The 21,079-nt window shown below is 48.4% G+C and overlaps 2 protein-coding genes across 5 annotated transcripts in view; both read left to right on the forward strand.

Moving 5' to 3' along the window:
* LOC117770959 (tapasin-like) overlaps positions 1 to 21,079 on the forward strand; it is a 1,175,540-nt gene that overhangs the window by 589,096 nt on the left and 565,365 nt on the right. The window lies entirely within an intron of this gene.
* Positions 1 to 21,079, forward strand: part of cica (capicua transcriptional repressor a) — a 28,591-nt gene that overhangs the window by 542 nt on the left and 6,970 nt on the right. The window contains exons 1-15 of one of the 4 annotated variants that reach the window (XM_034600804.1): positions 54 to 444; positions 3,075 to 6,755; positions 7,228 to 7,504; positions 11,588 to 11,719; positions 12,764 to 12,917; positions 14,186 to 14,285; positions 14,412 to 14,594; positions 14,824 to 14,950; positions 15,251 to 15,417; positions 16,914 to 17,046; positions 17,543 to 17,625; positions 17,935 to 18,799; positions 19,285 to 19,430; positions 20,041 to 20,201; positions 20,377 to 20,602. In XM_034600804.1, the coding sequence (XP_034456695.1) occupies positions 3,264 to 6,755; positions 7,228 to 7,504; positions 11,588 to 11,719; positions 12,764 to 12,917; positions 14,186 to 14,285; positions 14,412 to 14,594; positions 14,824 to 14,950; positions 15,251 to 15,417; positions 16,914 to 17,046; positions 17,543 to 17,625; positions 17,935 to 18,799; positions 19,285 to 19,430; positions 20,041 to 20,201; positions 20,377 to 20,602 (6,246 nt within the window). In that variant the 5' untranslated portion in view covers positions 54 to 444; positions 3,075 to 3,263. Of the gene's footprint in view, positions 1 to 53; positions 445 to 2,523; positions 2,761 to 3,074; positions 6,756 to 7,227; positions 7,505 to 11,587; positions 11,720 to 12,763; positions 12,918 to 14,185; positions 14,286 to 14,411; positions 14,595 to 14,823; positions 14,951 to 15,250; positions 15,418 to 16,913; positions 17,047 to 17,542; positions 17,626 to 17,934; positions 18,800 to 19,284; positions 19,431 to 20,040; positions 20,202 to 20,376; positions 20,603 to 21,079 lie in introns of those variants that run through there. The other 3 variants (XM_034600805.1, XM_034600803.1, XM_034600806.1) reach the window with 3 other exon arrangements.

Below are 21,079 nucleotides of genomic sequence, written 5' to 3' on the forward strand. Positions count from 1 at the left end.
TTCCTCCTCTTCCTCCTCCTCCTCCTCCTCACTTCACTTTCTCCCCCCCTCTCTCTCTCGCGTACAACCGACGACGAGGCGCTTTAGCTCCAAAGTTGCCCGGGGAGCTTCGCCTCTCCTCCCGGACGGCTGTCACTCTCGGATGGGCCTCAGCAGCCCACTTTGCCCGCTGTTTGTCGTCGCTCCGCGTTGTGGGACAAACTTAACCGTGTGTCCGGGGTCACCTCGCCCAGCACCGCGGGGTAGTACCGGGGCTATTACACGGTATTAAGGCCCAGGGTGTCCGTTGAGCCGGTTCTTTCTCCCCCCGGTGGCGGCGAGGAGCAGATCCCCCAGCGGCCTTGTGTGTAGTCGAGGCCTCGGCCCTGCTGTTGTGGAGCAGGTCCGGTAGTAATCTACTACGAGGGCTTGACACACACACGGTACTATCCAGCTAAACCACAGGTGACGACATCCCCTCCCGTAGTTTGCATGTTGAGCTTTGGGGCCTCGTGAAGATAAAGTTAGCAGCTGTTATCCACTCCGGATTATAACTGTGTCAACATGTTGGAGTCATGCATGTGCAGCTGGGGCCTGTCGATGGGAGCAGGGCAGAGTAGTAACCCTGTTATTCACTCTGGAGAACTACTGCAGTTTGCAATGGCTCAGAAATATACAGTTTCAGATTCTCGATCCACTCTGCAGGAGGTTAGAAGATGTTGCATCGCTCTGGGAAAGTTTACAGCACTTTGGGGGATTATCGGATAGACAGATGTGTACTTTATTGATCCCAAAATTTGAATATTACTGTGTTACAGCAGCATGTCAAGGGCATCGCACGTGAAGGGAAGTAGCATTAGTAGTAGTATTATGATATATATGGCAAATATTTGTGGGGAACATGTAGTTTAGTTCACACGAGGCCTGTAGCTGCATTATCAAGTTAACTCAACTCGTACTCTGTATTAATCCTTTGTTTTTCACTTTCTTTTGGCCCAGTTGTGGTGAATAAACAAATAATAATTGACAATGAACCCGATTGATTATATAAAGTAGATTTTGCAGTTCCGTGTTTTTGCGTTGTATCACCTCGTTGCTATACCTGCAGCCATGTTTACTATGTACTCATGTTGGCCTATAAAGGAGAGTAAACACAGTTCTGCAGTGTAAATATGTCTGGACTTGGTACTTATGTCCTATATATAACCCTGATGAGTAGAACATGCTCTGCTCTGATCACTGAACGTGAACCAGGGGCCACTATGGCTCCCATACGGGCACATACATGCTCCATATTTCACCGAGGGGAGTGTGAGTTGCATCAGTTTGTCTTTACGCTGTTATCATTAGGCCCATGACTCTGACACCAGCTGTTGTACACAGTACACTACTGAGTAAACACACGTAGCATACCTCTCTCATGACCAAGTAAGGCCGGCTGCCAAATTATTTTATGGTGGCTGCTCCACGGCTGTCTGTCCTAAATAGGGATTTACATAGGGCACAGTGGTGGCTGTGCAACCATCGACTATCATCACATAGGTGTTTGCTGTGTGTGTGGCCTTGAGACACGCGGGGCCCGTCTGGATTTCTCTCCGTCGCCGATGTGATGTGGAAGATATTAAAAGGACCTGACTGAGTGAAAGCCTTCGCAGACAAAACAGGAAGGAAGCAAAAAGGAAAAAGAGACAGAGAGAAAGAGACGGGTGGGAGGATGAATGTAGAAACAAGGACAGACAGGCAGACATGTGCGTTAGCAGACAGCCACTGACAAGTAGACATGCCTGCTGGTGGTTGATAGACATCAGTCCAGAGCAGTTTGACAGCGAATCTCAGTTGCAGGTAGAATTCTCTAAAAGATGACAGAGCATAGAGGGGATGTGTCGATTCTCCCTCTTATACACATGTTGTTAACATCCCCCTGGTGCTCGTCACTCTGGAGAGTCTTGTATTGGAAGAAATGAGGCCGAGCTCACAGCAGTCAGGACCCGAGGCGAGTCCCAGTGTGTGTCTGCCGCACCGCAAACAAACCAGTTAAATGACAACAGCTCAACAAGTCCGAAAAAAAATAAATCTGTTTTACTTTCTAAACTGTGAATGGGGGCAGAATGGAGGATATTCTGAATGACTCGGGCTCGTCTGAGAGTGAAACTGAATGACTCTGGTGTGGAATAACAATTATCCCCAACAACTCGTTTGCTTCTCTGGACGACTGCAGCACAAAGAGGATGGAGAGCAGATGGAAGGAGAGATGAGGAAGAGAGAGATGAGAGGTAGAAATCAATATAAGAGAGGGAGAGAGAGAGGAGGAGAGAGAATGCAGACGGGGGGTAAGCATGAACGTGTAATACTAGCAAAGAGAGAGAGAGACCGGAGGGAGGGGGGTAAAGTAACGGGAAGTTAGGTAATGGTCTTCCACAGGAAATGGAGTTTGTAGGGGCGGATTGACTCTGCTTTGAAATACATAGATAAAGGTCGCCACCGAGAGAGAGAGAGAGAGAGCAAGAGGGAGCGAGAAAGAGAGAGAGAGAGAGAGAGAGAGAGAAAGGGAGGGTTTCAGTTTGTGAGTGAAGAAGGAATTCCCCCGCCTCTACTGCCTCGGCCAAGGAGTAGTGTGTGTGTGTGTGTGTGTGTGTGTGTACGCAGAAAGGCTTGTCTGGACAAATTGCAAAGTGCTCCTCACAATTTCCATACAGTGTTGTAAGCCTACGTTGTGTTTACCCTACAATATGGTCTCCTGTTTTTATTATGCACCTGGTATGGATGCAGGCCTCGTGAAATGTGAGTAGAACCTGTTATGTAATGAATTAATGTGTAATGAATGTGTAGATGAGTCACATTCATTACTACTCGAGTACGACGGGGCAGCGTTTAGCAGGGAATGCGTTTCTTAAAATTCCCGTTGAACTGTTTATTACATTGTTAGGATGCCACAAGGTCCCACTGTGCTTTTATTTTGAATGGCTTTGATGTGGATGTTTTGGCAGATGCTTGATTTGGATGCCCAGCAGTTTGTAGCTGTGCTTGTGTGGTGATGAGGCTTTGAACGTGATCGTCACATGAGTAACCCACACACCCTGTTCCCTTTCTTTCAGGGTCTCTGGAATAAAGTGGACGAGTGCCGAAGTCGCGCAACAAAAGACAAGACGGGATGAGAGAGAGGGGGCTTTGCAGAGGAGGCAAATAGAAACTAGGCACAGCAAGAGAGGAGCGCCAAGGAAGAGATTCTCGGGAATAAATAAATAAAAAGACTTGTTTGGAGGAAAGACAAGCTAGATGAAAAGATGAAGCCGATTAAAAAGCAGGGCCGCCGCTCGCCTCCCTCTACCCGGGCCAAAGGGGGGAAGCGCCGCGGAGCGGGGGAGGCCCCAGAAGGAGGAGAGAGGAGAGACTCAGATGAGAACAGAGACAGAAGCAGATCCCCACAAAACCAAACTCCCTCCTCTTGTTTTTCTTCTAATTCACACTCGGAGTCCTCTCAGCCCGACCCAATCAGAGAGCGGGACACTGCGGAGGGGGAGGGGCTTCACAGAGAGGGCCCGTCAGAGACGACGGCGTCGCTCGTGATCGATTCTGAGAAATTGCTGACACACTCGGATGACAGATCGGTGCGGTCAGCTGTGAGCGGCAGTAGCCACAGTGACAGTGGTGCTAGCAGTTGTAGTAACAGTAGTACACCAAGCGCCAACAACAGCCCAAACCCCGCCTCCAGCCGGAAAACGGCCACCTTCAAGGCCCGTGTTCCCAAGAAGAAGTACACCTCTGAACACTGTTTGTCTACGACTGCTAGTAACCATAGCAACACTGCCTCCAGCACGCCTCCTCCTCTTCCTCTGAGCGGCGGTGTCCTTAACCACGGGTCAACAAGTTCAGGAAGTGACGTCGGCATCGCGCACCACGATGGCATCGTTCATAGCAGGAGCCTGCTGGACGACTTCCACAGCAGGACGACTGGAAGGGAGGGGCCTCTGGACAGCTCCCCAGGACCCCCCACTCTGTCACTGGGAGTGGAGAGGCCTGCAGGAGGTGAAGGGGTGAGAGATGCAGAGCGAGTGTCGCCCCCCCTGCCACGCTGCTCCTCAACAGACACTGCCAGCGAGCACTCAGCTGACCTTGAGGTGGCTGGCGACACACACGTCCTCACACAGATGTCTGCACACGCACCATCCAGTCTCCCTGATGCTCTGTCAGACGCTCTGGCCAAAGGGCTGAAGAATCAACGTGTCCTTGCTCGTCAGCTGAGGAGAAGAAGTGACGAGGAGGGAGGAGGCGAAAGGAGTTATGAAGGGGGGAGTTCAGAGATGGTGTTCCGGGCTGGGGTGGTCCGTAAGGTCAGTGGTGAATTTGGAAGCCTGGAGGTGCAACTGAATGGGGAGAAGATGATGTGTCGTTATCCGTATCGGCATGACAGCCCCCCAGGGGTGGTGGACATTATCCTAGATGCCCCCCCGCCTGGTGTCCATCCAATACCTATTGGTACCCGTGTGTGCGTACCGTTTGGCAATGAGGAGGGCAGTGTAGGTCACTGGCAATTGTACCGAGAAGGTGTGGTGACTCAGATCGACACGCACCCTGCAGTGGCCAACCGATACCGTGTCCTGTTGTCTGAGGGAAAACCTCACTCTGCGGAGGAGGAAGAAGATGGCAGAGTGGCAGCTGCTGCTACCCAGGCAGTGTGGGTCTCCCGACAAACACTCCGTCTTCTGGTGCCGCCTTGGGACCTGGATTTGCCATCTGGAGGAGGACGAGAGGAAGAAGACAGGGTCAGAGAAAAGGAAAGGGAGCGGGAGGACAGGGAGGAGGTGGATGTGGAGCAGGAAGTGTGCCGCTTGAGCCGAGGGATGGCCCCAGGAGTGGGGCCAGTGATGGGGAGAGGGATTCCCTACCCAGGCATGGTCCCTGTTTCATCCACATCAGGCCACAGTATTGCCTCCCCAGTTACTCCAGTGTCAGTCCTCAGTCTGGCTCCGGGTCGAGAGTGGGAAATTGAGAATGACTTGGAGAGGGAGAGGGACCTCCAGAGAAAACAGGAAAGAGAGATGGAGCGAGAGCGAGAGCGAGAAAGGGAGAATGTAAAACAGCAGCAGCACCAACAGCAGCAACATCACCCATACATGCCACTTACCCCTGAAGAAGACATGGAGGTGTCCCACTTCAACATGGTCCCAATGGGGGCGATCTTATCTGGGGCCAAAACAATGGCAATTCCCCAACACCGCCACATTGTTTCTAAGCCCCCGCCTGGCTACCTCAATCCCCACCTGTCTGTGGTGCGGGGCATCGGGATCCCCTCCGCCCACCTAGCCTTGAACCCCCACCCTACTCCTTCACCTATCCTGTTAGGCCTTGATCCAGCAGCAGCAGGAGCTATCATTACCACCCCCCAGCTCCCTCCTCTTCCTCCCATCTCCTCTTCCACTGCATCCTCCTCCAGAGTAGAGAAAGCCTCAGGAGGAGGCTCTAACAGTGGAGCAGCAGGTGGTGGATCTGGATCAGGTTCGACTTCCTCCTCCTCTTCCCGTTCCCGCACCCCACTGACAGCTGCCCAGCAAAAGTACAAGAAGGGAGATGTGGTGTGCACGCCAACAGGCATCCGTAAGAAGTTCAATGGAAAACAGTGGAGGAGACTGTGCTCTCGGGAGGGCTGCTCTAAAGAGTCTCAGCGCAGAGGATACTGCTCCAGACACCTCTCAATGAGGACTAAGGAGATGGAGGCCAGTGGAGGTGGCCGGGAGAGGGGTGGAGCCAGCAGCACTGGGACTCTGACGCCATCTGACCTCCGTCTAGGTGGTGGGAGAGCCAGCTCAGAGTTCGACTGGGACGAGACATCACGGGAAAGCAGTGAGGCCAGCAGCCGTGGAGGAGACTCACGTCCCCGCCTAGTCCTTCCTTCTTTGCTTCCTCAGGACCTCTCTCGTTTCGACTTTGATGAGTGCGAGGCAGCGAGCATGTTGGTCTCCCTGGGGAGCTCCCGCTCAGGCACACCCTCGTTCTCTCCCATCTCCAACCAGTCGCCCTTCTCCCCTACCCCATCGCCCTCACCCTCTCCGCTCTTCGGCTTTCGTCCTGCCAATTTCAGTCCCATTACTGCCCCTGCCTCACTTACCCCACGCCGCCATCGCCAGCTTAGTGGCACTAAGATGGGCACACCAGGTGCTGAGCGAGAGCGGCACCTGTCGGGGATCGTGCCCACATTTCAGACCAACCTCACCTTTACAGTCCCCATGAGCCCCAGCAAAAGAAAGCTCGACACTCACCCGCCCCCTCCACTGCCTACAGTCCAAGACTACCAGACCAAACCTGAGCATCATCAGCTTGTGGGGATAGCGGGAGGAATGTTGGGAGAGCCACTCCTGGGCCACAGCCCTGCCGCCTTCAGAGTCCTCTCCCCACTGAGTCAGCCGACAACTCCCTCCTCACTCTCCTTCCCCCGGTCCCGCAGCACCACCAGCAGACCACCATCCTCCGCTGCCTCCACACCTCCGCCCATGCTGGTCTCTCCCACTCCTCCCTCCCCACTGCCCCAGGAACCGTCACCACGCCGCATTGTTCCCCTTCGTGATTCCCCAGTCATTGTCCGCAACCCTGATGTCCCCTTGGCCAAGTTCTCTGACGGCCCATTAGGAAGGAGAGAGAGAAGCACGTCAAGGGAGCACAGCCTGCCCCAACACACAGCTCCCCCGGGCCTGCAGGCGCCTGTTCCCATCAACGGGGCCACCACCAACGGTGCAGTTCTCCTGCGCAGCCCCACACTGGTCCTGGTCACCTCCAGCTCGGTAAGAAACTTGCAATTTCTTGTTTTGTTTTTTTTGGTCTGGCACAACAACATCTTTATGATGACATTGATGATCCAATCACCCAACTCTATTACTCAAGTGTTAGAGGGTCGGCTTGTCATGAGCTTAAAATTCATATTCAGGTTATGAGAATGAAAGAATACGGAAGGTACATTTTACTGATTCATAATGTTTTTATATTTAAAAACGTGGAAGTTATGAAAGTTACAATATCAACCATAAAAGTGACTTAATAAATAAAATACTATGTGTGAATATTGTATCTTTAGTAAGTCAGCCTGGATTCACAGTAGTGATAATGGAGTTAATGGAGACCCAGACTGACGGCAAAAAACAACCTTAGATACCATCAACATTTGATTTTTTATTTGACATTTAGTTGACTATAATTTTGAAAAGAGAATAAACATATTATTCCTATTAATCAGTTATATTTAATGTCTCCCTCCAGTCCCTGACTCCAGCCACAGTCGGCCACACGTCCCTCTCCAGCCCCTCCACCCCCGGTTCAATGTCCACTTCATTGGGCTCAGTCCTGTCGTCCTCCGGTTCTGGAGGCAGGGAGAGGGAGAGGAAACCCGAGGGACACCAGGACCCCTCTGGAGGGCCGCTGCCACAGCCGGTAGCCTGTCACCCCACTCCCACCGCCCTGCTGCCACTCATACTGCCAGCTGATTCGCCTCACCCTGCTCCACGCAAGCAAATCATCATGGGACGCCCAGGGACTGGTAAGGAAGGACGGGGACAGGGGTTGGGAGATCATCCTGCCTTGGTGGCTTTGACCTTTGTTCCCGTCAGATACAAAGTCTGCTGAGCTACAGTTCTGCTACTTTAGAGTAGGAAGGGATGAGCTCTGCCTTATGTGCTCTGGCTTTGTGCCTCTCACTTTCAGTATCTCTCTCAGGTTACAGTAGTGTCATCAGAGTGCTATGGCTATGACTCATGTACACTCTACTATTGTTTGCCAGCAGTGTAAGAAAAGCACAAGTTTCCTTGTTACATAGTTATTCCGTGTGTAGATTGTGTTTTATTTTAAAGTATTATATAAGTAGTTGAGATATATTCTGTTGCTTTGGGCTGCGTACTCGCTTGTTTTCTAAGAAATGCTAATTTCTTCAGCGAGCTATTGGAAATGCGCTCATGAAATCAGCCACTGCGGACTCATTTATGCAGGTTATAGTTACAGAAAGAAAGGAAGAGCCACAGGTCAACAAGATATAAACTGTAGAAAATGTTGTTGGACATCCGGGGACATTTTGTGCCCCATGCTTCAGTCTACTTCAGGGCCTGCATGTCCATTTTGGTGTTTTAGGGAAGTATAGTATGTTTATTTTTGTCAATTTAAAACATCAGCTAACTCAGACTCCCTGTGAACGTCAGCGGGAGAACAGTGTTGACTGAGAGAGGATGAAAAGGGACGTGATGCCGCCCTTATCAGAGATTCTGTGCCTCTGCTTTTAAAGCGTCTATTCAGGCAAAAATCTGTTGTGAAAATATTTTGCCAGCTTTGCGTGCACAGTGTTGCGTGTTAGAAAACTGTCCACTGAGAAGTAGAGGTGTTTGGGTTCATCACATACTGTATGCTTGTTTCCATGCCAACCTTGTGATATTACAGTATGGCAAAACTCAGAAATGTTACTTTGAATATATGAATAAGGAAGATGGCTCCATTTAAAATGCATGACTTCTCATTGTGTGGCGTTGTGATACAACACGTTCTACATCTGAAAACTGAGAGTGTAATAAATGTGCTGGGATCTGTGCAGAGAGATATTCAGACACTTGCTCAAACAGTATCATCGATATCCAAAACACATACATTATAATAAACATAGTGCATTTCTCAATTCATGTGTACACTAATGTTCACAGCTGCAGAATTCTGTTTAGACAAATGACTCAGAGTATGAGAATATAATAATCTTTGCTCTCTTAATTTTAATATAACTATCTCATAACCAACTTCTGATCCAAAAATTATTTCTGGTTCAAATGATAAAAATGACTTGACAGTGAAAAACATTTTTCTTGAGGAGCAAAGATCAGAAAAAGCTTTAATTTATCAGACGCCGCCGCCTCGACCTGCTGCTCACTGTGTAGTTTGTGTGAGGTGTGTGTAGCTACTGAGTGCGTGCGTGTGTGTGTGTGTGTGTGTGTGTGTGTGTGTGTGTGTGTGTGTGTGTGTGTGTGTGTGTGTGTGAGAGACAGATAAAGGGTGTTCCACTGAAACTTTAAAAGGGTGAGAATATTGACATGTCTAGACATGTAAGACTTAGAGCAAGAGTACAGAGGGCAACAAGGACATTAACACCTCCCCCCACACACACACACACACACACATCTACACACATACACATACACAAACACACCCACACACTCATTTCTGTGTCCCAGACAATCAACCGCCTCAGACAGGGCTTGGAGGGCAGGTCCAGCACGATGTGAATGTGCTTCATCGCTCTCAGCAGCAAAAGGAGTAATCGTATTGCCAGCGTGTTGTCATGGATACACTGTTTCCACCGGTAGAATTAGCGCAGTAAAGCGTTGAGGCCTGAGCTGATTACCGGCGCGCGCTTTTATGCCTCTCTCTCCCTCTCACATCCCTCGCACTGCTGCGAGCAGCCACCTGCCTCTGTAGCGTAGCGTTTCCACCACCATACATTTTTTAACAACACCTAGAGCCACAGCGGGCCCAGAAACAAACACAGGCAGCGAGCAGCGTAGGCCCCGTGGCTGAGATCCCTCCTAAATATAGCCCAGCTCAAGTGCAGCTGCATTAGCATCGCAAGATTCATTACCGCTGTCTTTGAATGCATCTGCGGCGTTCAGTGAGGAAAAGATCCGATGTCCCACATCGCTACGCAGCTCAGGAGCTTTGTTAGTGCCTTTTCACACACAGGAGGAATTATTTTTGAAACTTCCCCAGTGGTACTAATGTGTTGTCATAAGACAAGTGGATATCTACGGTTGAGTGGCATCTTTTAAAACATGAAGGCAGGTGCTCAGCCCGTCAGGTGCATGTGTTCATCACTGCGTCGGCACGTAAACCAGCAGAGGAAGAGAAATACCTCGGGAGTGTTTCTGTCTTTGATATTCTTCACAACTTACCCCCGTCGGTGCTTTTCACTGGAATATTCATGCCTCGCCTCCTCGGGGTGTCGGCAGGTCCGTTTTGAAAGTTGGAAGAATCTGAAGTCATATTATTTAACACCTTAAAGGAGGATTTTTCTCACTGTCAGCGAATCCCATAAGAAAGCCCCAAACAGACATCGTGTTTCTCTTTTCATCTTACACCCCGTCGACGGCGTTCAAGCACGTTTGTTCCTTTTCAAGTTACATTTTTTTAAACATCGTCTCCAGTTCCATTCCTAAACTTTCAATTTAACCAAAATAACAGGTGTGAAAGGCGCCTCGGACCACAGACCAAAAAAATGTAGTCCAACAAAAAGGGGCGGTGTCAGTTTCGGATCAAACTGAATCCTGGTTTGGTTTGTTTGCAGCGTGAAACCACTTTTTTCCCCGAGTTTCAGGAAGTTGAGACGGCATTAAACAATAGAACAGGTAGACGATGACATCAGGACGTACGTGTGTCAGACAAAACTCTTTAGTGCCCTAAGTTACTATGTGAACCCAAAACCAACCAGATCAAATGGAAACAATGGAACAAAGACACAAAGCACAAAGACACAAGGTTACTATGTGTTTTTTGAGCAAGTCATTAAATCCCTAAAAGATATATACCAGACTAGGTTTAACAGTGAGACATGTCATCAGTACTATTCCTGGTCTTGTCCCCCTAAAGAAAGCAGCCTCAGCCTCTCTGTGTGTGAAACGTTGGAATACCCCTCACTTCCTCAGCCGAAGCAGCTCATGCAAACAGCAGCATAAACTGTGCAAAGGTTACAGTGCGGTGATAATAGTCATGTGTCACCAGATCAGCATTTTGAAGAGAACTTAGTCACTGGTGTGTACAACCAACTAGCAGCAGCTGCAGAGCATCATGGCTGTATTTACACTTCCCTCCGTGTCTAACTCAGCAGTATCTGGATCTCCATTTTAAATGAGCCAGCGAAATGGTTGGCTATATATAGACCATTTTAATACTTTATTATAAACTTATCCATGGAAACGGTAACTGGACGTTGCAGCGCCGCAGCTGCAGAGTTCACATCCAGTTTATTTCCACCAAGATGAAACCGTTCAAGCCTCAGATTGTCGGGGCTGAAATCTTCTTTATGAAAATGTGTAACAGAGTCAGAATCAGACTAAGTTCTAGTTTGTGAATATGGGCAGGAAGTGCCACCACACCGTGAAGGGCTTTCCAAAGTAGACAATACAGTTTCCATTGCTGTAATATTATCTGTGGTTATAGTTGTGCACGTGTTTGTTGAAGTTGTACGATTAGTACAAGTACTCTGGCTTTAAATGGTTCCCACTGCAGAGACAGTCCAGTTCAGAGTCCGAAGCTCGGCAGCAGCAAGTCTAGACAGCGACCGGTCTCCATTCTGGAATCTGTGTGAATATAATACTGGTTCCCTCATCACATCTCACTCCGCATGACCCCGCGACTGGCATTATCCTGAGGGAGGGTCCGTGTGTTCTGTGACAGAATACACAACTGCATTCACAGTCTCTGGAAGTTTCTCTGAAAGCACAGTGTGTGGCGGCTCTTCGGTTTGTCGCTGGCTGACGCTCACATACGTCTCACGTGCGGCCACAGGGCGCACCACGGGGCTCGTTGCTGAGGTGGATGCACACGGTGACGTTTCACTTTTTCTCTCTCCTCTCTCTCTCCCTTCACGTTCCCACAGTTTGGACCAACGTGGAGCCTCGCTCGGTGCCAGTGTTCCCCTGGCATTCGCTCGTCCCTTTCCTGGAGCCCAGCCAATCAGGAGCGGCCGCCCAGCCTGCCGACGGCCAACAGCTTGTCAATCAGAGCAAAGGTAGCAACTGACCCCTTTTCTCTGGACATGACATCAAGACACACGGAGGACTGATTCAACAGCTTGTAAATTTGTACTAAAACATCTAAAAGTGGTCTCAGACTTTCAGACGCCTCTGTACATAAGTGTGTATATATATATTTATATTTTACTCTGTATTATAAATAAGTATTTCCCACAGTAAAATCGACAGTGTGTTGTGTTGTTTCTGAAATCATGACTGCCAAAACACTCACTCTACGAACCAGCAGCCAAATCATTGTTTCCCAAAACAGTGGCAGCGAATTGCAAATCCGCAGAGTCAGTGTTCACACTAAATATAATTTCAGTCACATCATTTATATACAAAACTATTCATTGACTTAATCTCTAAACTGGATTCTTATTTTGATTAATTTTGACTGGTGGGAACATCAAATAATCTAAAAACTAATTTGAGGACTGAAGTTTCTTTTCCAAACAGCTTCATCTTATTTAAGGTTATTATTATGAGTTGTAGATGGTTTTAATTATTAAAGATCATAATAGTGAAACTGTTTGTTTTGCCATGTCAGCAATCAAAAGAATCTGTGAATTGTAAAAACGACTGAAAGGATCAATCTCGTTTCCAAGTTGAAGCCGATTTATGACTCCAGAGCAAATCCTTCATCTCAGACTCACACGATTCATCTCAGATAAAAACAGACGTCTCAATTTTCCGGCTTCAGTAATCTGTGTAATCCCAGTTAAAGAAAGAATCTAAACAACGACAGTTATCTGTAATAACAAGATCTAAATCTTGTATTTACTAGGTTTAAATACCGTCATGTGCAGAGGGAACATTTCCTTTAACTGTGGATTCATTTGTACCTTGGATGAAATGTTCTTTTACTACTGCAACACATTATAGCACAGATGTATTCAGAGCTAATCACACCTCCCACAGTCATTTGGCCGGAATAGAGCCGCATGCAAGGGCAACCCTGCGTTTACGCCTTTACACACACCACACAATTTCATCAAGCTTTTCACTAACCGGCAAATGAATGGCTGTTATTTTTTCAGAGCCTCGTTGTGGCGTCGCCCTGGTGAGTGACGGACGTGCCGGCCCTCCAGTCCTGGAGAGGGGATCTCCGTCATGCCCTCCGCCGGCCAATGACAATCCTCCTACAGACAGAGGCGGGGCTGACAGCGAGACAGAGAGTGACACAGATGACCCGTAAGTGCATCATCCTGGTCATTGAAGTTGTTATCTTTTTTTTGTGTTGGTTGTCAAAGTCTGGCGAGGGCTGCGGACGTCAAGTTGAATCAAAGGAAGAAGAGAAAAGATTGAATTTAAACTCAGGTGGGGAGTATAGAGAGTTTAGAGGGTTGCCCACAGGTCAATTTTTTGGAGCATAGATTTCCTTCTGGAGCAATAAAGTCTATCTAGATACTTATTCTATATTTCATCAACTTCTTTTATTCTAAAGTCTGAATATTTTCTCTATGTAGACTTTTTTGCAAAGAAATCGTTAAGTTATATTTCATGGATGTAGAACAATGGAGAAGCAACAAAGCAAACAAAGTCCTAAGTTAAACTTCTGTGCTTTAAAAACTTGTCTCAGTGCCACTTCTAAACTCATATAGAGCAAATGCTTCCTACGTGTTGTTTGTTTCCTCTCTGCGACTCTGGCGATGACTCAGTAGAAAGCAGATAGTAGCTGTAGACGGCGGCGGCGCCGTTTGCCCCTTTAGTTTGAATCAGTGGCGTTAAAACTCTCGGGGACACTTCACTTGGGAACAGGTGCGTTGAAATCCGCCTCTGACAAATAAAGTCTCAAAAAGAAACAACCAACAATAAGGAGCAGCAACTTCTGTACCAGCTGCTGTGTCTGGCAGCAGTTGTTCGCTCTGTGCTTTGCTCATTCCGCTCAGTCTCGGGCTGCGTCTCTGCGTCTGGGTTGCTGCTCTTTCAGAGTGACTCAGACGGGCTGCGTGGCTGTCTGGCTTGTAGTGTGGTTTTGAATGTTTCAGGGTCACTGTGCTCACAAAGGCCGCTGAGATAAATGCTTCGGCAATCTCCTAATGCTGCAGTGGCTACACCTGTTGTCTGCCTACGTCTCTGTGCAGAGACACAGATACACGGTGTTAAAAAGTGAAGTCCACACATTTAAAAAAGATTTGAGGTCTGTTTGTTGTCGCTGTGAAAAAACAACCCCTTTTATCCGTCTGTCCTCGGTCTCTATCTCCTGGTTCTCTTCCTTTCTTTCAGGATTTCAAACTGGTCTCAGGGTTAGGGCCTTAAAAAGACTCAAAATATTACTTTCTAAAATATTAAATACATTTAGGAAGGTTGTTATTATGTCAATATTCATTTTAAGCCACGTCTGTCCTTTGCCTTCTTGTAGCTTCCCTGAAAGTTCCTCAGAAAGGAATCTCCCTTCATTTCCCATCTCTCATGGAGTCTCAGTTTCACTTCTTCTTTGTGTGTGTGTGTGTACACAGGTTCTCCCCGGGTGTGGCCAACGATGCAGCGCCCTCCTCTGGCCCCATCAAGAGACGCACACAGTCCCTCAGCGCCCTGCCCAAGGACGCAGACAGGAAGGTCAGTCCAGCGGACAGACAGGCAGTCGATACACAGAAAAGAAGAAATGATATTATTTACTTATTACTTATTAGAAAGTCTCTGGAACAGCTCACGATGATTTGTTTTCTTCCGAACCCCAACCAGAGGGAGAAGGACCACATCCGCCGCCCCATGAACGCCTTCATGATCTTCAGTAAACGCCACCGGGCCCTGGTGCACCAGCGACATCCCAACCAGGACAACCGGACGGTCAGCAAGATCCTGGGGGAGTGGTGGTACGCGCTGGGGCCCAATGAGAAGCAGCAGTACCACGACCTGGCCTTCCAGGTAGAGACAGACAATTTATTTAATCTTTACCGTTTGTCAGCGTCAGGGTTAAACTCCAGTGTAGTGAGTAGTTTCATGAATACATGTGAGGCAGCAGTTGCAGGGTGTCTGGAGAAAGCAGATAAAAAAGGGTTTTATTCAAGGCAACTGAGGCCTCGACAGGGACGGAGCCACAGCAGCTCACAGTGCTTGAACAGAAACTAGAGAAGGATCCTGTGTCGTCCTCCAGGTGAAGGAGGCCCACTTCAGAGCTCATCCAGACTGGAAGTGGTGCAACAAGGACCGCAGGAAGTCACTGTCCGAGGGCCGCGGGACCCCGAAGGAGCCGCGGGAGAGGAGCATGTCTGAGAGCATAGGTGAGTTGATTACCCTCGATTAACATTTAGCCTTTTAGAATCAAGTGACGTGTTTAATTCCTCATTTTGTGCGTTTCTCGTCCTGCGATGACTTTAACTACTTTCATCATTATAGATCTATAAACTATGGCAGCCATTTTCTGTTGCATTTTACACAACAATAAGCTGAAACCTCAAGAGTGTGGACATTACAAACAAGCGTTGGAGAGGACTTCATGATTCCAAGTTTTATTGATTCACTCCGAGATGATTCACCAAGTTATTTTCATCTCAAGAGTCTTTTCCTTCTGTGTCCTGCAGATCCGCTCTCCGAGGCCCAGACGGCGGAGGGGAAGGGAGTCGGCTCGGGCTGGCCGGGGGGATCGGAGCGTCGAGGGGGGCTGTTCACGGGGCAACCACCCCGTCCCAGGGCCTTTTCCCAGAGCGCCGTGCACACCCTGGAGCAGAGCGAGGGAGACCTGGAGAAGGTACGAGCTTGTTAATCAGTAGCTCCGGGGCAGCGGGGCGGACTCTGGAGATTGGAGAATGTGTAATCTGTCCGAAAAACAGCCATGTTATTCAATCAGCGCGTGGATCAGGATCCCTGCGACCTTACAAGTAGAAAAGTAAAGATCGTTTGCTTTCATTTGAGTATTTTTAACAGGTTCGTTCTGCCCCGAGAGAACAAAGTTAAAGAAATAAAAATGCAGACAATAAAAGCAGCAGACTAAAGTAATAATAGGGGGAAAAAGAGCCAATGCTTGTGTGTGTGTATAGGAGCGCCTACGCAGCGAAATGTGTGCTGATGCGAGAGTGTATTCACAGACGGCAGACGTGTGTCCTTCACACGGCGGAGCGGTTGGGTTGAACTCTACAACTGAACGCTCGCTGTTCAAATGGACTCGCCGGGCTCTTTGTGTGAGGGCTGGAGCGGCGGCGGCTGCTGCTGCTGAAAACCCACCGAAGCCTCTGGGGGAGCTCAGCCTCCGACTTCAAACGTTTCACCTTCCACTTTTTTTCAGAGTCTTTGAAGGTCTGAAACTGCGCTGCCTTTGCCGTTAATCACAAAGGAGTAGGTCTGCATGTGAGCTCTTTTGTTTGAAGGCGTTCACTTAATGCCAGTGGCAAAGCCGTATATATACAGTGGGCATGCTTTGATAATAGCTGTATTACCTCTGTCTGATGTGTTCTTCTCAAGAACTTCAGGTTTTTTCTTTCTTAGTTTTGAGTTATAATCAGTGTCCTGCTGAAAATATGTTGCCTGCTTCAGCTACCTCGGTCTAATATAACATTTCTTAAGCTGTATGCTTTTCTCTATTGCATCAGGATAATAGTCTTACTAGTGATTACAGAAATCTCACTTATCAGCTTCACACTTTCTCATGTGTAAAGTTAAGGGCCGAAGGAAGTGGAGTGTTGAATTTGTTCAGTATCAATAAACCTTGAATAAACCGCTGGGATTCATCAACATACATGAAGCTGTCGATCACTACAGTGCGTTCACGACGAGCAAATAACAACTGATTCTCTAGTTCGGGGTTCGAGGAGCTGACAAAATAAAACAATAAAACAGATACAGTTATATTTAGGATTTAGGGACGATACCAGGTCAATACCTCTGAAAGGTATTTTTAAAGGTGAGCAGTAAAACGTTAAAATCCATATCAAATCCAACAGGGAGCCGGTGTCGGGAGCAGAATGAAGCTCAGGCGGCCGTTTTCTGTTCAAACCCGTCCAATGAACAAGCCCAACCTGAACCCAACGTTTCCTCCGGTTACAGACGTGCGGTGTAAAAACAAATCAGCTCAGGCATCGTGTCTGGACCCGAACATCATTTCAAAATACTTTCCCTAACGCAGGCGAACCCGACAGGTGCCAACCTGCTCAGGTCGGGATCCACGCTCCAGTAGTAATCCAGATATAACAGCATGTACGACTTTTTGCAAATCGGCAATTGACAAAAAAAAACGACTTTATTTTGCAGGAGGACGGGGCGAGTTTGTTTCACGGCCGGCGCCCGCCGCCGTCCCTGTACCACAGCAGAGTCAGCGAGGACATGACCAGCGATGAAGAGCGCATGGTCATCTGCGAGGAAGAGGGGGATGATGATGTCATGGGTGAGTTAGACACTCAGCGGGGAGGTTATGCTGGTGAGAGACAATGTTTCATCACCACAGAGTGATAGTTTCAGTTCCCACAGCGGTCTCTGTGTCAACTCCAGCCGTCCTGAGTCATCTGGTGAGCTTCACCCCCATCCATTTGTTTGTTTGTTTTTCGGCAAAATCTATTGAACAGATTTCCACATGACTTGGTGGAAGGCACATGGGCCAAGAAAGGGGCGGATCCAGGGATTTTATTTTTACTTTCTTTAACAAAGGTTTCCCAGGGAATAATTCACGGATCTTTATTTAGCAGACTGATATCTTATATGAGTGTGTAACATTTGGTGCAACTTGATAGAATATAATGTTTGAGCCCTGCAGATTTTTACACATCTGTGTGGATTTGCTGGGTCAGAGTGGATTGCAAATGAAATCCCTCATTGTGCAGTATATTAAGTCCCATTTGTGAAATATGTAAAATAAATATTCATCATCTATGTCTCGTCCTCAGAGGATTCGTGTGCCGAAGGCTCCATCGACCTGAAGTGTAAAGAGAGAGTAACAGACAGCGACGAGGACGAGCCAGACGGACAGGTGATCACCACATAACACAGTTAATGTTCACAGTGGAAACGATGCCTCTCCCTCGTCTTCATGATATAAATAAAGGAGATATTAATGGAAATGTTGTAATTGATTATCAGATGATAACGATATTCATGTATCTTGACTTGTGGTTAAGTTTAGTTTAGCGTAGTTTTTGTCTTATCAGTGTTTTTCTATATGTAAGGCAGGTGCCTACACTTTTTCCAGAGTTTCTTTAAGTTGAGGAAGAGAAAAACTTTACATGGAAACTTTCCCAGCTTTGATCTCTCCCTCTCTTCATCTCTCTCTTCCCTCCAGCATGGCTTCCAGCCAGTGTCCCGCTCCGCTCTCCCCTCCTCCTCTCCCTCCATCCCTCCCGCCGACTCCACCTCGTCCAAAGGGAACGGAGCAGGAGGCGCTGAAGATGGGTCTGAGAGGAAGCGAAAGAGAGGCACAGACGGAGGAGAGGAGGGGAGCGAGGGAGGAACCAAGAGAGAGGAAACAGCAGCCGGTGGAGGAGAGGGAGGTGGAGCCTCCTCTCTGTCCATCACACTCTCTACACCCAGCACCCAGCCTCTCGTCACTGTGGCCCAGCAGGGGGTGACCCAGGTCTTCGGAACCGTCCGCATTGCTCCCACTGTGGTGACCAACGTGGTGCGACCCATAGCCAGCACGCCCATCCCCATCGCCAGCAAGCCAGTGGAAGGAGCCATCACCCTCAGCGCCCTCTCCCAAGACAAGAAAGCCACTCTCCTTATTGGAGGAGGCGGACCTCAGCAGCTGCCAATCACCGCAGGGGGTGGGTACCTGTCCTCATCCTCCCCTCCTGGTCCCGTCAGTGTAACGCCTGTAGGGGGCAGCAGCCTGGTCACTAGCCTAGTTCTGGGAGGGTCATTTCCTGCCGCCCACCCAGTGCAGGTCCTCGCCCCACAACCCCCGCAGCCTCACTCACAGACCCCCCTCCCTGTCCTCCAGCCCCAGCTCCACCCCACCGCTGCATTCTCCTCCCTCACGCCTCCCTCTGGCTCCAAGCCGCTAACGCAGGTCCAGTACGTCCTGCCCACCGAGAACCCTTCCTCCCCTCAACTCACCCAGCAGCAAATCCTCTCCCTGTCCACCAATGCCGCCCTGGCCAATGGCGTGCACTCGGGGGCGGGAGTCAGAGTCAGCCCCGGGATCAGAGGTGAGCCAGAGACCCACGATTGGCTGAAAAAGAACGAAAGACTTTTCAGTATTTTCACTGGTCCAATGAAAACTAAAGGAAAAATCTCTGTGTGATTTTTCTTCTTGCTGTAGTTCCCTTCACTCTCTTCTTGTTAATCATCTCCACGGGAAGCTCTGAAAATAGATTTGATTGGCTTACATAAACCAGGGATAAATGATTGACAGCAGAAACACTACTGTTATGAGTATGAGCGCCTGCAGCCCACCCACGCCTCAATCACTCTCTCCTCATGCGAGTCAGAAGCAACAGAAAATCGTTCCACCTTGTTATCAGCGATGAATTTCATGTCCTCTTGTGTCCCCTCTCAGCGTGTCTCCACCCACCCGCCGCGCCTGCGTTGTCGTCACCTTTCCTCTTCTTGCCTCGATTCATCTGTTCCTCACGCTGAGTGATTTAATTCTCCCTCTCTCTCTCCCGTTCTCTTTCTCCTTCTCGCTCATTAGTCCAAACTCAGTCACCGGGCCTGCAGAGCAAGATGTTGGTTCCCATGGAAACAGTGAGAAGAGGGTCTACTCCTCCTCATCCTTCCACCATCTCCCTGGTGGCTCCGCCTCTTCCTGTGCAGAACGGCTCCGCGACAGGAAACAAGGTACGAATGTTCGAGGCGGAAAGCGAATACAAGTGTCGATGGCGTCCTGTTTGATGACAGGCGACGAGTTCAGGTCGTCTGTCCGTCGCACTCTTTGGAACAAGAAATCTCAGGAACACCTCAAGGGAAATTCTTCAAAATTTGTACAAATGTCCTCACAGATGAATCAAATGATTTACATGGTCAAAGGTCAAAGGTCAAAGGTCAAGGTCAATGTTTCTCTCTTAAACATCTCAAGTTTGTCCTTCTGGGAACTTCTTCAAACGTCAGACAATTTGTCTCTTAGACTCAAAGATGAACTGATTAGATTTAGTGGTCAAAGGAACCGGAATAACACTGACTTCTATTACTTATAAACCTTAATGAGTAATAATTTCACATTAATAACTTCTGTCTCATTTCACACCTCTGAATAAATGTTTAAACATGTCCAAAAGATCAATTGATAACAATAATAGTTTGTTCCTGTTTATTTTGGATCTCTTCAACTTGTTCTGGAGACGTTAAGATATGAGTTCACATGTTACTTTATAAGATTGTGTCACTGGTACAACGTGTTCTTGTTGTATTTTGAGGTTGTTGTGTTAATTATATTTTTAACCCCCCATAGATCATCCAAATTGCTCCCATGCCGGTGGTCCAGACCAACGTTCACCCCAGTGGTGCAGCAGCAGTGCATCCTGGGAACACCTTTCCTGTAACCATGGCATCGGTGGTGGCTCCTGGTGCGGCGTCCCCACAGACCGTCCTCCTGACCTCCCCCCCCACCAGGTCACCAACACAGGCCTCACACCTGATACACAACAACACATTCCCACTTTTATTTCACTTAAATGTATTAATGTTTATCTTTGTGTATCGTATCTGTGTTCTCGCTCAACGAGGCATAAAACTAAAGCAGTTTTGACATTTTATGATTTCTAATATTCTCATTTTGACACCTCAGGATCACCTATGTCCAGTCTGGCCCAGGAGTCACCACAGCGACACCCCAACAGGCCACGCCCTCTCCGGGCCCTGCGTACCTGCCGTCACCTTTAGCGACTCTGGGCTTCACCGCCATCGCCCCCAGCGGCCAAACCCTGGTCCAGCCAATCGTTGGTCCAGCCCCGCCCCTGAACTGTCAGCCACAGATCCCCCCCGGCCCGACCACGGCAGCCGCTGGTCGTCAGGTAAAGAGGAAGGAAGGACTTTACAGAAATGTTTTAAAAGTGCGGAGAGGTTTGTGGCTATGATGGAAATTAGAAAACTGAAATATCAAAAGACGTTAATACGTTAAATAAAATAAATAAAATATTTCCGAGTTTACTGGAGAAGGTCCAAGGTTGTTAAGGACAAATCGCAGACTTGAATGTTAATGACATCACTGCTGTCTTCTTTCAGGTTTCAGTTTTGATGAATTTCTCTATTCAGTCCTCACAAATCTAATTTAATGGCCTGAGTTCAAACAGTGTTTCACCAGCAGTGAATGAATTAATCAAAACTCCTCAATTTCAATAAAGAGTGCACGTTAAGAAAGTGATTGTATTAAGGCCGTCACACACACACACACACACACACACACACACACACACACACACACACACACACACACACACACACACAGCTCTGGAATTAGAAGGTGCTGGATTCATCATTCTGGTATTGAT

This window comes from Hippoglossus hippoglossus, chromosome 11 (assembly GCF_009819705.1).
Source record: "Hippoglossus hippoglossus isolate fHipHip1 chromosome 11, fHipHip1.pri, whole genome shotgun sequence".
In the NCBI taxonomy this organism is placed as follows: domain Eukaryota; kingdom Metazoa; phylum Chordata; class Actinopteri; order Pleuronectiformes; family Pleuronectidae; genus Hippoglossus; species Hippoglossus hippoglossus.